The 16,032-nt window shown below is 34.8% G+C and overlaps 1 protein-coding gene across 4 annotated transcripts; it reads right to left on the bottom strand.

The window, feature by feature from the left end:
- Positions 1 to 10,788: 10,788 nt before the first annotated feature.
- LOC110106683 (nucleolar GTP-binding protein 1) lies at positions 10,789 to 16,032 on the bottom strand. Of its 4 annotated transcripts, none has more exons than XM_020836651.2 (3): positions 15,894 to 16,032; positions 15,589 to 15,725; positions 10,789 to 13,095 (listed from the first exon to the last, which is right to left on the bottom strand). In XM_020836651.2, the coding sequence occupies exon 3, from the start codon at positions 13,056 to 13,058 to the stop codon at positions 11,043 to 11,045; it is 2,016 nt and encodes a 671-aa protein (XP_020692310.1). In that variant the 5' UTR covers positions 13,059 to 13,095; positions 15,589 to 15,725; positions 15,894 to 16,032; the 3' UTR covers positions 10,789 to 11,042. The 4 variants fall into 4 exon arrangements, with proteins under 4 accessions (XP_020692310.1, XP_028553623.1, XP_020692311.1 ...); XM_028697790.1 differs by having other exon boundaries at positions 15,589 to 15,694; positions 15,894 to 16,003; XM_020836652.2 differs by having other exon boundaries at positions 15,589 to 15,728; positions 15,894 to 15,992.

A 16,032-nucleotide genomic window follows, 5' to 3' on the forward strand; every position in this document is an offset into this window, starting at 1 on the left:
ACCCGACCCATTTTTCAAACGGCCGGGTCCAACCCGGATTTTCCTGGTCGGATTTTCGTGTCGTGTCAAATATTGACACCCCTAACTGTAAGTTTGTTGAAATTGAAGTTTGGATGATTATGAATTTAACTTTCAACTTTTTCTAATATAAATAGTGCGTTAAGAATTAAGATTCATGTGGATCAAGTAAGACTTTTGAAGTCGTATATGACGACAACATAAAGTCTAGTGAGATTTATCTCCTTCTTTGTCATTTGATGAGTAGTTAGATAATAGAAAAATATTATATTATGCAAAATGATTTCATTGCAATAATTAAAAAATATTAGGACTTGGATGCAAACTTTAAAAACTTGTAAATTTTTTACAATAAATTATTATATTAGCACAAAATAAGTGGGAAGAGGGTTGCTATTTATAATAAATTTATTACGTCTGTAATTTTTTTTTTTTTCTCAATTCACCGATGACTACTTCTAGTTGTGATAAGTGAAATCATGCGTATTTTTAAGTATAAGATATGAAATAAAGGAAATACCGAGAAGAATGCAAAGTAATTTTTCATGTGATTCAAACCCAAATTTTTATTATGTTCTTGGTCTAATGCTCAACTCATTAGAAATTCTACTAACATAATAAATCGTATTTTGACCCATCTTCGTCATAGCATTGAGATTGTAGTCGTTGAATTACATAAATTTTTGTAATTTTTTGGCAGTCGTACATGACGACAACATAAAGTCTAATAAGATTTATCTCCGTCTTTGTCATTTGATGAGTAGTTAGATAATAGAAAAATATTATATTATGCAAAATGATTTCATTGCAATAATTAAAAAATATTAGGACTTGGATGCAAACTTTAAAAACTTGTAAATTTTTTACAATAAATTATTATATTAGCACAAAATAAGTGGGAAGAGGGTTGCTATTTATAATAAATTTATTACGTCTGTAATTTTTTTTTTTTCTCAATTCACCGATAACTACTTTTAGTTGTGATAAGTGAAATCATGCGTATTTTTAAGTATAAAGATAAGAAATAAAGGAGAAACCGAGAAGAATGCAAAGCAATTTTTCATGTGATTCAAACCCAAATTTTTAGTATGTTTTTGGTCTAATGCTCAACTCATTAGAAATTCTACTAACATAATAAATATTATTTTGACCAATCTTCGTCATAGCATTAAGATTGTAGTCATTGAATTACAGAAATTTTTTGTAATTTTTTTGCACTGGTGAAAATTCTTAAGAAATTGGAATCAGCCGGTATAAGTGAGGATTTTGGGACCATCAGGTGTCCGTTTTGCAAACCGATTTCACCAATATTTTTAAAATAAAATGATTTACTTTATGTATATTTTTATAATTTTTTAAGCCTTAAAAAGGTGTCTATGAATTTTATACTGAAAAAAAAAAATAGATTCATTGAGCGCGTGATATGCATGATATATTGAGCATGTGATTAAGATATTGATTTAAAACTGATATAGAATAGTTGGATAGCAAGTGCCCATTCTTATATGATTTTATTATATTGATTTGATTTCAACAGTCTTTACTGATTTTTTGATTCGATGATTTATCTTATTTTTGTACTGATTGATATTACAAATATGATAATTACATTATAGATTTGACACTCTTATTGGTTTAATGCTTTACTAGCTTACACACCGTAGTGTTTTACTATTTACAAATTCTACTATTACTGCATGTAAATTTTATTTTTTATGCACTGATTCAATGATCATATGAATACTACTATTATGATTAAGTCTCTGATATATATATTGCTCCTTTATCGTGCTTTGAAGTCAGTTGTAGATTTTGATTACCTGTTGGGATTTTTTAACTCATTATATGTGGCAAAATAATTTCATGTTAGGACAGAGGATCATGAGTGTGAGGCTGGTCAAGATTCCTTCAGATTCAAGCTTCTTTTTTTTAGTTATTCTTTTGTACTTAGAACAGAGTAATTATGACATGCTTATATAGATTCTGAATAGTGTATATGATTTATTTTCATTGTATATTAATGTTTTGATCGATAATTTTATTTATGCTGCTATTGATATTGATAAAAAAAATTAGGCAGCTCTGGTTATTTTTTATTAAAAGATAAATGAATAATTTTTTCAAATTAGATTCTGGGACATCACAACTAATTCTTCCTTTGAAAATTGTAAGAGAAGGAGATTCTATTTCTTGATTCTTGAAAATATGCATGTAAATAATAAAATAGACCTCAACATTTATGGAATTAGTTGAAAAACATTGTATTTTATTTTTTATGAGAGAGAGAGAGAGAGCATGGATTTAATGCCAATATGCATTTAGGTTTCTTGATTATTATTATAGACTAAAGAGATTTACATACTGATGAACATAAGCTTTAAGAAATTCTTATCAATTTGAAATTTGAATAGAGAAGTTTTGGCTCAGGATATTCTTACAAAACTTATAGTCAGGATGGGGCTATAAAATTCTTGAATATACTTTGAGATAAGTGCAATACACATTATTAATTTCAATGCAGATCTAAGAGCTTGAAAGTTAATCATTACTAATTTTTTATCAAGATGTCTTAACACAATTTTTTTTCATTGCAATCCCAACAAACAACTAGCAATTAGGCTAAATCAATTGCCATTGGATTAAAAAAAACCAAATAACAACTTATGATCATAGAATGTACCTTCATTAGCCCCAACATATTGTCCCACTAAGGGTCAATTACATGAATCTTTTTCTTCACTATGTCATGCTAAAAGTCAAATTCTCATTTAAATCTGATAAAAAATATCATTTATAATATTTTCTAACCATTTCTTTTTAGGTATACCTCTACCTTTCTTAACATAAGTCAAATCTAGTACATATACTCTCCTAATCGGGTCATTGGAAGGTCAATATTATTTTATGACTAAACAATCTAAGATGGTCATAAAAAATTTTGTACTAAAACTCCGTTTTAGAAAACAGTAAAAAAGTCGTCCCAAACAAAGCCTTAGCCTAAGTAGGCATCAAATTGAAAATTGATAATAATCAATTGATAAGTGTGAAGATAACTTATGAAGAAGAAATATATGCATATATTCATCTTACAATGAAAAAATAAGTCTCACAAAATATTTTCTAAGTATTTTTTAGAATGAAATGACTCTCGAGGTCTATAGATTAAAGGAGTGATTATGCCTCTAACTGCTCAATTCAATTCACATACAGATCGCTCATTATTTCTAGAAAAAAAAGTGTTTTTTAGGAAGACTTTTTGGTTGGCCTAAACAGGAGTTTTTATTAGGTCTGGTGTCCTGACGTAGTTCTATGTTCGGACTCCAGTAAAATGGTGTCACATGCAATTACTTTTTACCGCGCAGGCCGACGACCCGACCCGGACCGAACCCGAGATTGCTAAGTATTGGCTGATTTGTGCAGACCGGGGTATTGTTAGGTATTGCTCGACAATAACGAGAAATATCATTCTGCAAGACCAATACCTAGCAATACCCCGGTTTTGCTAGATATTGCTCAGTTTTGCAAGGTATTGCTCGGTATTGCTAGGTATTGGTTTTGACAGAGCGGTATTTCTCATTATTGTCAAGCAATACCTAGCAACACCGAGCAATACCTAGCAATACTGAGCAATACTTAGTAATACGTGAACATAGCAATATCGGGTTCCGGTCTAGGTCGGATCGTCGGGCCGCGCGGCAAAGAGTAAGAGCACGTGGCGACATGTTATTGGCCTTAGAACGTAGAGCTACGTCAGGACACCGGACGTAATAAAAATTCCCTAAACAGAGATAATTGAGAGAAAAAATGCCTTAGAAAAAAGGTGCTTACTTTATCAAATCAATTTGAGTAGAAAAACTAGAGAAAATTGAAAGTTTTTTTTTTTTCCATGACAACTCTTTTTTTTTTTAAATCTTCCATTGCAATTTTTTGAAATTTTATTCGGGTAATTTTTTTCTCCTTCTCAATCTGAATTACTTTGTATGAATTTAATTATCATCTGACAAAAACAATAATAGCTTTCAAATATTTTTAAACTTGCTAAGATAATATAACTAAATTTAGATTAAAAAATAGGTTGAGGAAGATTTTATGATTATTTTCTCGACGATAATCAAAAGGATAAGTGAACTCTAATTAATTTTAAATTATTTAGGCTTTATTCTCTCAATCTATTATCCAACTCTTATTATTGGATTTTGCTAATATTTTCTATTAAATATTAGCATTTTGATTTCTTTTTCATTCTAAATTAGGTTTTTTTTTTTTTTTTGTTTTATCATGCATTATTGATATTTTTTAGTTGTTTGTGAGCTTTAGCTTGACTAAGATAATAATGTATCTAATTATTTTTGTGATAATGAACATTTTTCTTAGGCTTATTTCAATGGCATTATATCCTTCGCGTATCGCGTCCGCCCCCTCACCCGCCCGCCGCCGTTCCGACGTTCCAGCGCCGGCATAACCCAAAACCAGGTCGGGTCGGGTCCGGGTTCGAATTTCCGACCCGTTTGTCTACCCGAGTCAGGTTATGGTCGACCCATTTGAACCCGGGTCAGTTCCGAGTTCGACTCGAACCCAACCCGTGACCCTAAATTGACACCCCTGATTCTAGTGATTATGGCACTTGCTTGATTATCGTATATGTATAATCTTGTTTATGCTAATGTTTATCACTTATAGCAAGATGTAAATATTTTTTTGCTAGCATTTCCCATCAAATTTTAGCTTTGTAGCAATGTTGTTCTAAAAATTTCTATTAATTTCTTTTTAACTATGTGAGTGATTTTGGGTTAAATTTTGAAGGGTAAATTGTAAATTTTTCATATGATATGAGGTTTCTTATAAGTAGCATCATCTATGATTAATTATTTCTCTTGATGACTAACGAGAACTTTCAACTAAGACTAATCGTTGGCTCTCTGACACTTCAGCTTATAATATCATTGACTTTGTTTGGAATAGGGATAAAATGCCATTAGCTTAGAGCACATATTAAGGAAATTATAATAAGCCCAGTTAAAATCTCATAGTTCCATCATAATTTGTTGTCATTATCCTTGATCGATATTGTTAGTGGTGATAGTCGACCCAATTAGACCGAATTATCCTCATCAACAACCCCATGCATTGTATAGTCCAAGGTGATCTCATAAATATATACCCCTCACCTCCACCTCCTTACCAACAACCAAATAAGCCTCCTAAAAAACGGGAGAGCTTTAATTTTTGTATCAGCCCCAAAAAAGGGATATTGACGAATGTGCATGTATAACAAGTAATAAAAATGATCATAATCAAGTTTAGATTTCGTATATCCCTGGATTGGATGTCATGCTTAATCATATTTATAGTTCAATTATATTCTTCAAAATAAATCTTAGAAGTCGCCGCCATAAAATTAGGATCACGCTTAGTGAATGGAAGACTACTTTTAAGGCATTTGAAAGCCTAAATGAATGATCAGTTATGCCCTTTAGGTTATCCAACGCACTTGTTTCCTTCATGAGATTGATGATCAAAATATTTAAAACATTCATAGAAGATGATGAGATACTAAAACATTCCTCATCTTTCTCAACCCAATTCTTATCTCGTCATAACCAAAATCCTAACTTCACTCAACCCTTCGACACATCCAACATCTTTAAAACTCTCCTAGATATTCTCACACGTATCTCATAACTTCTCATGGATTCAACTCCCCATTAATCTAGATATCCTAGCCAGAAACCTAATATACAGAGATACTTTTCAATTTTGAGCAACCAGATTAAAAATATTGTTGTCCTTAGCCACGAATCTAAAACTCATAAAAATATACAACTCGTTTTCGAACATCCTAAATCTTGGATATGATTTTCTTGCCTTTTCTCTAAGAAAATCTTACCTTTTGATAGCCTAAAAGTTTAAACACCAAATTTATCCAAATCCTAAAAACCATTTTCACCAAGACTCACATGACCCTTCCACTACTATCCTAAGATGGCATAGCTATTGCTTTCACCACCAAGATCCTATAGATCTCACTTCAAGCAATCCAATGAAATTTACATTACAATATATGGTAGAGATTGAAAGAAGCTCAGATGTAAGAGAAATTATAACAGTAGTGTAATTGCTTACACTAAGGCTTTGTTTGGGATGATTTTTTTATTGCTTTCTAAAACGGAGTTTTAGTACAAAAATAAAAAATTTTGTACTAAAACTCCGTTTTAAAAAGCAGTAAGAAAGCCGTCCCAAACGAAGCCTAGGGTTGTCATAAGTGCTTAATATATGGATACAAAATAGCCAAACATCCATCAAAAACTAATAAATAACAACTTAAAGATAATGTACAACTTGTCGCTACCACTTCGGAAACTAAGTCACTCAAGAGAGAGAAGTTACTAAGTTAAGTGTTGCAGAGATGAGGATGCTCAGGTGGATGAGTGGTTTTACCCTTCGAGATAGGATACAAAATGAGCATATATGTGATAAGATTGGAGTAGCTCCAGTGGAAAGATAAGATTAGAGAGAGTCGTCTCAGATGGTTTGGTCACATAAAATGACGGCCTTCCGATGACACGGTTAGGACAATAGAGGTATTAGATTTGACTTATGTTAAGAAAGGTAGAGGTAGACCTAAAAAGACTTGGTTTGAAAATATTAGAAATTATCTTTCTTTATTATATTTAAAAGAGAATTTGACTTTTAACATGACACAATGAAGAAAAATGATTCATGTAGCCGACCTCACGTAGTTGGTAAAGGCTTGATGTTGTTGTTGTTTCAAGGTCTATATCAATAGTTTTCTTGTTGGTTGCAAGACCATCTCCAACCGTTCGGCAAACAACCGAATGGAGGCCCTCAAACGTCGCAACCGAACGCCTTTTCGTCCGCCATTTGATCGCGGATGAACACTGCGACGCCGTCGCACTGTTCATATGCGTCATTTTTTGGTCTCTACTGAACTTGTGGAAGAAATGTGTGAAAGAAGAGAGCGACGGTTATGAGGCAAAATGACATTCGATTGGAGATGAATCACGGCACTTTTTGATTTCACTGTATTTTGAAGTGAAAAATGCGATTTTCGGTTGGAGATGCCCTAAGCAACTTATACGTCTTGATGCGTGACATTCGAAATTAAAGTCTTCTATAACAGCAGGATATTGCATTTATTTGGCCAATTTTTGTAATTCCAATAGCTTAAAGGGCACGCATTCAACCTGCTGCATTAAGATCAGCCACCATATACATTACAGAAATCAAGCTGTATCAGTTTTCATTCAATCTGCATTAAATGCTTACATAGTTTTTGGCATTACATCTATGGATTTATTTCCATGGATTTCACCATTCAACGCTCAATTTTCATTTATGTTTATATTAAAAACCACATAACGGCTATCTGAACTTATGGTTTCCATATTTTCCGATTAAAATTAACGGAAAAGGCTGTCTTATTAAAGAAATGAGATCACACATTTAATTTTAAACTTCAATTATACATTGAAACTTAACAATCACATTTATACCACCATTGCATAGCTTGGTTGGTGGGCGAGTATGAATGGGAATCCCCCCCCCAATCCGTGCTCGATTTTCCTCGAGCAGCAGCACCTTTTAAGTGGGACCCAATCAAGTGCGGGCCAGAGAGTTTCTACCCACCTCTTTTAGGTCAGCCGAGAATTAGTCACGCCGCCAAACGCCCTTTCGGGGGTGACAGCGGGCAGATACCCGTTCAAAGAAAAAAAGTGCATTTATGGCTTTTTGTTTGGCTAGAAAAAACAAACCTCAAAGTAAAATATGATGAGTGAGTATAAAAGCCTAAATATGATGGTGATCGATGACCAGCGTACGACGAATATAGCAGGCAGTGGATTGGGGACGATGAAGTTCCGTGCGATAAGTGTTACCATATATTTAAAAGTTTTAGCTATTAGGTAAGTAAATAAGAAGGTTAGGTTGTTAGATATGTAAAATATGATATTTGAAGTGGTATATATGTAACTTTTTTTATAGAATGGCATATTTTTAGATGAAGGATCCGTTCGGGATAATAAAATTTTAATTTTTGAACTAGAAAGTTTCTATAAAAAGTATTAAAAAAGTCGTCCCAAATAAAACCTAAGTTCAATTAGATTATGATTTTATTTTTAAAAGCTTCATGACTCAGAGTAGAATCTGAAATGATTAGAATATGAAATGTTTTTTTTTAAGAATTTGAGAGCTTTTTTATAATAAGAGCTCCTTATAATTAAGATTTGCCATTAATATGACTATAATAGTGAAATATTATAATAATTTGATATCTATGAGACAACTCAATAAGATTTTGTAAACATTTATAATATCAGTGCAAGAATTGATCAAAAGTAGAATTAAATAAATTGAATGGTTGAAGTCATGGAGCCCTTACTAATAGGACATGTCATGCATGAGCCACAAAGCCCTGCACATAAAAAAATCAATAGTATCTTCCAATACGGGAAATTATTGGGTCAACACACAGACATATTCGGAGCCCAATGAAAATGCGCCACATCACCTCCTACTCGATACTGAGGAGTACCGCGCAATATTGAGCTCGGTACTGCTCAGTACCGAGCTCAGTACTGCTCGGTACTCAGTACTTCACTGTACCGAGCTCAGTACTGCTCAGTACTATGAATATCGAACGTAAATTGTGTCCGGTGACCTGACCCAATAATTTCCCCTTCCAATACATATCTGGAAACATCAAAACATTATTAGACTTTGAGACTCATAAGGGTTAACACAACAAATATGCTTTTATTGAGTCAAGATCGACTAAGACAAAGGCAACTCAAGCCAAATAAAACATGTAAAGTACTAAACTTTCAACTCTTCCTCACAAATATCTAAGGCTTCGTTTAGGATGACTTTCTCACTGCTTCTTAAAACAACTTTTTAGTTCAAAATTTTCAAGAAGCAGGAAGAAAGCCGTCCCAAACGAATCCTAACACTGAATAAAATGGCCAAAACTGGAAGCCTAAAGCCTTATCAGTAGCGAACTTGTGAATAAGATTCAGATGAAAATACAAAGCAGGCAACTTAGTACAAATCCTTGATGAAACCATCATCAAAGTTTTGAAAATAACTCTCAGAATCGTATCCAAACCTCTTTCTTCCTTCGCTGGAACTGAAGAAATGCTTCAACTGAGACTTGATCTTCCACATCATTTGCTTCAAGGAAATGGGACGCCTTATGTTCTTCTGCACGAGGATTGCTCTGCTTTCTCTGATTCCAAACCTCTTCGAAAGGCTAATGGCATGGATTCTTTGCTTGCTGCCAAGGCTGAGGAGCATCATCATAATAGGTTGTTGCCATTGAAACTCAGGAGGCAAGTTTGAATATATAGGTGTTTTGGGTTGATTAAAGCCACTCAAAATGGTATTGGAATCAAAGTCGGTGGGCCCCTGTAAAATAGAATTGATGCCTTTACAGACAACAAAGTTACCTGTAGTTTTGACATCTCCAAAAGAATAATAAAGATTAAATTTGATCATTCAATGGAAATTATGACGAAGCTCGTTGTCCCGATTGCTCGAGATGTCGTGTTTGGGATTTTTTATTATGTGCGGAGTCTGGATGGCATCCGGAGTCCAATAAACATGTGCCACATCACCCCAAAAATGTACCACGCTCGGTACTGCTCGGTACCTAAGCGTAACCGGATGGGAGAACCGTCCGGTGTCCACACAGAATAATAGCTCCGTGTTTGGAGGAGAAGAAAGGTCGGAGGCATCGCATGATGTTAGGAAGATGAAGGTGGAGGTCAAGAGGCAAAAGTCACAAAGCTCATTATGAGCTAGCAATGTCACATCATTGTCATCACAAATAGAGTGACTACACAATGTATTTTCTAGGCTCAAAATGAACTAAATGGTGAATTTCAAATGCATTTACAAACTATCTTAAATTTATTTTCCATCCATCCAAACAAAAAATTTCAAGATTCGTACATGTTGTTTACTCTACACTCAAAATACTTCGAACCAAACATCCCATAAATTTACTTCCATATAAAATTAAACAGAGTACCAATCACTATGAATTTATATTAAAGTAAATCTGATTCTAATCAAAGTTGAATTGAAATAAATTAAGCCAAACTTCTTTCCAAAAAGTAAAAGAATTTCTGCCCATAAAGCAATTTGCTGACGAAGAAACTAAAGCTTGATTCTTTATGAATGCTATCATCTTTTTCTCAATAAAGAATAAACTGTACCTTGTAGACATTGTGGGGTTGGGGATAAACGTTTCTTTTTAACTTTAGAAATTTCACAAACGGTGGGCAGAAAGCATTTTCTTTAGTTCAATTCTACGATCACTTGATGACTTATTATTTTATTAGAGACTTGCATTTAATAGAACAGATCAAGATGAGGGCATAAATAGGAGTGTCAATATTTGATCCGACCCAAAAATCTGATCCAAACCTGATCCGGAAATTTTGATTTTAGGTTGACCCGAACCCGTTGGTTTGGATTGGAGTTTTCAACCCATTTCAAAAATCGGGTTGGATTCTAGTTGACCTGAATAGTGTCGAGTTAGTTCGAGATTTGACCCGAACCGACTGATGACCCAAAATTGACGCTCCTAGGCAGAAAGATACTTTCAGCTGTAAAGGCTACAAACATGCTAAGCACTGAAATGACTTTCATAATATCAGCATTAAAATATTCATCCTTATCTGTTCTTTTAATATTCATCAGAAAAGAGAGAGTGCCATTCCATAAAGTACTTCGAATTAGAGGCAGTTCAAATGGCTTACCAGAAAGCATATAATTAAAACGTGTCAAGGAAATGCAACCAATGACATAAGCGTATTATCAAATCTAAAAAAAATGTAAAAGGACGAACAAAATTTGCCATGAGGAACAAAAATCCTCCCAGTTTAGTACAAACCATTCTCAAATCCAAACAAATTAAGAAGAGAATTTGCGAAAATTGGGAATTGCAAAAAGCAATATGATACCATAGAATGCGAGCATAAGTTCAAATAGATAACTTGTAGATTTCAGCGCCTCTGTGTCTTTCCAATTGAGCGTTTTCCAGAGAATAAGTGCTTGGGTTTGAGATTAGGAATGACTCTATCTGCCTCTCCCCGACGAGCTGCCTTGTTTCTCACCTTCTCGGACTTCTTTTTAATCTTGATTGCCTTCAGCTTCTGAGCAGAGTCCTTCAATCCTTCTCCGGGAATGACTTCACCAGGCGGTCGTGAGCACGACCTCGACCTTGACCTCAATCGCAGCTTCTTGCTTTTGCGTTCATCATCGATATCCATGGCTTCAGCATCTCTAGCAAATGATCTATCCCTCTTCTGGCCCTTTCTAGAGACCGACCTGCTTCTTGCGCGATAAATAGCAGAAGATGGATCCAAGCCCAAGGATGACAGCTGCCTCCCCATTCTTTCAGTTGTGAACTTTCTATCCTTATCAAATTTTCTAGGAATAGTAGGGCGACTTTCAGCAGTGCTCTTCTTTATTCTATGTTCTTGGATGAGCAAACTTTTCTTCTTTCTAATCTCCGCGAGAGCCTCCCTCTCCTCAGGAGTCAACTCCTTGCCATCGATTTCAAATTCTGCTTCATTTGACTCAGCTTCAAGCCGGAGCCCCTCTTCTCTCTCCAACTCTTCCAACCTTTGTAAGATGTCAGGATCCACAAAATCGTAGACATTATGCCCATCTAAGATTTCAGGCATAATGTCTTCCTTCCACTCATCACTTGCCAAAATATAATGTTTCTTCAGACTAGCAGAGTAGACACCAGCTCCACCATTCTCATTCTCAAGATCTCTTTCAAGCTTCCTATTCTCCCTCTCCTTGCTCTCTTTTGCTCGGGCCTCGAGAACCGCCTGAGGAATACAAGTAGGTCGCTCTTTGTTATCACGAGGCTTCGGAATCGCGACATGGAACCTATTCAAGCAATCATTAATCTTTTTAGATTTCATCTTCATTTCCACCCTCTGGTTCAGCAGCCTCTCACAGGCCGCATTCTTAACAGAAATAACACCATCATCGGTCAAAGTGCTCATAGTCACCAGAACCCCTTCATCATTAGGTTCCCCACCTTGTGCCACAACAGCTTTAATAGCTTCCGTTTTCATCTCCATAACCAACTTCATATCTTCTTCAGAAAGACCATCCAAGGGTTGCAAATCAATCTTATTACAAACAATAATAAGAGGCTTATTCATGAAGAGTGATTTGATGCTATGAAACAGTGCTGCTTGTTGAGCAATGCTGTATCCACATGATCCAGAGATATCAAGGAAGAACAGAACAGCAGATCGAAGATGTGCCAGTGCGGTGATGCTGCACATTTCTATAATATTGCGATCCTCAAATGGCCGATCAAGAATCCCAGGAGTGTCAATCACCTGATACCTCAAGTACTTGTAATCTGTATGACCAACAAAGAGGGACTTCGTGGTGAAAGCGTAAGGTTGGACATCCACATCAGCTCTAGTAATCTTATTTATGAAAGAACTCTTGCCCACATTTGGGTATCCACATATCAAGATGGTCCGAGTGTTGGGATCTATAGAAGGGAGCCTAGCCATATGTTGTCTAATCTGCTCCAGGTAAGCTAAACTCGGCCCAATTCGCTTTATAACTGTGCACATCCGACCAAGGGCAGCCACCTTCAAGCACTTGCACCGATAAAGAGAGTCGCCATATTTTAGCAGCCTAACATAGTCCTTAGCAATCTTTCCAATGATGTTCCTTGCAGTATTAATCTGGCCAAGTGCAAGCTTGTAGTGATCCTTGTTGTAGAGGACATGGAGCAGATCCCCATAGAATGGATGAATGTCATCTAATCTAGGGAACTCCTCAATAATGGTGGACAGCTTCTCATGAAAATTCTGCTGAGTGAATCTCACTTTCCTCATGTAAAATTGACGAAGACGTGAAATGGCATATCCCTTGTGAACAACAGTTGGAGTTTGGCGTTGAGTTCTTGAAAGGATGATATCCACAAATTCCTTTCCCGAAGGAACAACAGTGATCTTTTTGAAGTTGTACTGAACCATCGTGTCAATATATATCTAGAACCAGATGAGCTTATAACTGCAAATGAAATAATAAGAATTTATCAGAAAGAAGGTAAGAAAAAATAATGAACTAAATTTCAGGATAATCGTAATGTTGTAAGTTGCATCAAGAAATGGATGTATTATTACTAGTTAATATAAGAAACTTTAGGGGCCGTTTGGCAACAGGATTTATGCAGGATTTGAGCTAAATCCTGCCAAACGGGATTTGAGCGCCCCGTAAATCTCACGGCGGAATATATCCTCCCTTTCCCTCTTTTTGCCCTAAATCCCGGATTTACTAAATCCTCTAGTTCGGCGGACTTACGGGATTTGGCCGAAGAAGCTCGCGAAAGGGAGAAAGTTACCTTCACAGCCAGCGAGCTCCCGTTGTTGCTTCCAATCAAAATGTCGTAACTTCCGATCCGACAGTAAGGGAAAGTCGTCGAAGGAGTGAAGTCGAACAGCAACGAAGGAGACGAAGAAGCGACTCTCGAAATCTCTACACCTCCTGCGAAGCAACGAAGCCGAACAACGACGACGAAAAGCGAGGATGAAAGGCAAACCCTAGACGCTCAAGATATTATTGATTAACTTAATTAATATAATTTAAAATATTAATAATCAAGTAAAATAATTAAATAATTAATAGTATGATTACTTAATTAGTGCATAAATTAATTGTCTAATTTAATTTAATTAACAATATAATTAATAATTAAATATTAATATAACTTAAAATATATATTATCAAATATATAATTGATAGTTCAAATAATAATTAATGAGTAGTAAAATTCTAAAATAATTTTACATTGACTTTGAGTTAAGTCCATCCAAGTTTTCAAGCACTCTGTAAATCCAAGTCCTCGATAAATCCTGGGTTTAAGGATTTATAGCATAAATATTGGATTTAGTAAATCCCTTGATTCGGTGGATTTAAGAATTTACAAACAATAGAATTTATGAGCTTGCGAGCGAGCTAGGTCCCGTCATGAAAGAAGGAGGAGGCAAATGTTACCTACGTAGCGAGCGAGGGAGCTAGCTCCCGTTGTGACTTCCGATTTGAGGCCTTTGAAGGTGGCAAATCAGCGAGCGAGCTCCTGCACGCATAGCACGTGAAGCCGAAGCAGCCACGAAGAAATGACGACGAGGAAAAGTGAAAGCAACAAAGCAACACGGTAAGAAGATGAAAAGCAAACCCTAAGCATTTAATTAAAAATTAATCAAAGTTAGTATTATTACTAAATAATAGTTAACTGATTAGTTTAATTTATATAATTTTAAATAATTAATAGTTGATTAGTTGAATAATAGGTCATTTAAATATTAATAATTAATTAGATTAATTAAATAATTAATAGTATAATTGAGTAATCTAATATAGCTTAACTAACTGATTAGTAGTATAATTGATCATTAAAACTAATTACATACTTAATGTTGTAAATAATAATTAAATAATTAATTAGAAGTTGAATGTTTAACTAATCAAGGAGATAATTAACAATATAATTAATAATTAAAACTAATTAAATAATACTTAAGCAATTAATAAAATCATTAATATGAACATTAGTTAAATAATTTCTAATTTCAACAATAATTAATAAATTAATTAGGGTTCAAAAATACAATTAGAAAATAAGTAATATGACAATTAACACCTAAATAACTAATTTGAAAATTTGTAATATAAATTAGCTCTTAGTTATATTATCTATCATTATAACTTAATTAAAATTAAAGTAAATAAGTAAGTCATACTTAACACGCAAATTAAATTCAAAATATATAAAATTTAATTTATAAATGAACCAACCATCTTAAATCCTCGAGATTTATTATGATTGAACATATATCATACCAAATAGTTTTTAAGATTCAACACTCTCAGAATTTACTAAATCCCACTTAACTTAAATCCTACTTGGTTACAAACAGCCCCTACCAGCATGATTTTATGAAAAATTTGTAAAACAGATCGTTTCACGACAGTGATGAGTTCTTCCCAAATCTACGAATCAGATCACTAAATAAAAGGAATCTCAAAAAAGATGTAATGAAAAATCTGCAAACTAAATCAGAATTCGAATCATTTATGCATCTCGTCGTCTTCATCTGCTTGTCGCTACCTTCCCGATAGTCAATGGCTTGCTTTCAATCTCCAGGCTCACATATGTCATCAAAGAAGCCCTCTAGATCATGAAGATAAAGCCGCAGCTGTTTCGCATAATCCGCTGTGACGAGAATCTCCTTATTTCGTCAATGGAGGTAGATAATAGGTGGCGATGCTTTTTGCGATTGAAACTAGGGTTTTAGACAAGCAAGGTTGGGAAATTGTGTATTGAATTTAGGGTTTTTGCGCCCCATTTGTATAGCATAATAGAAAATCTATAATTAACAGCTTAGCATAAATAATATCCTAAAGATTTAATAGAATCGTTGGCAACAAGATTAAATTGAACACAATATTTCGTTATTCTAATTGACGAAAAACGCTTAAGGCATTGAGGGGTTTGCACGAAACCTTTTTGTTGTCTTTTCACCACCGCCACCTCCTTCTCCAGCTAGATCCCGTCCGCGGTTGCCTTCCTTAATTCTCTGTGCTCGAGGTTTGGGATTTTAGGTGGCACCTGTGTTTCGATGCCGGATTGGAGTTAGCTCCTGCTAAACGCCAAAAAACACAAAATTAAATCTCACGATAAGTCTAGGCTTCACTTCACACGTTTTCTCCCATTTTTCCTTAAATTCCGGGACTTACTAAATCCGATTGTTCGGCGGATTTACAGGATTTGACGGAAGAAGTGAGAGAAAGAGAAGAAAGATTGTTACCGCCGTCTTTACTTCCAATCCGACTGGAACTACGCCGTCATCAAAGGAGGTGAATAGAAGAACAAAAGAAGTGACTCTATCAACTGCGCGGAAGCAGCAATGAAAAAACGGCGACGAGGCAAAGCAAACCCTAGACGGG

The sequence above is a fragment of the Dendrobium catenatum genome, unplaced genomic scaffold (assembly GCF_001605985.2).
Source record: "Dendrobium catenatum unplaced genomic scaffold, ASM160598v2 fragScaff_scaffold_998, whole genome shotgun sequence".
NCBI lineage: Eukaryota > Viridiplantae > Streptophyta > Magnoliopsida > Asparagales > Orchidaceae > Dendrobium > Dendrobium catenatum.

What these genes read in the sequence shown, in the direction of transcription:
- LOC110106683 (XM_020836651.2), bottom strand. Translation starts at nt 13,058, where the DNA reads ATGGTTCAGTACAACTTCAAAAAGATCACTGTTGTTCCTTCGGGAAAG.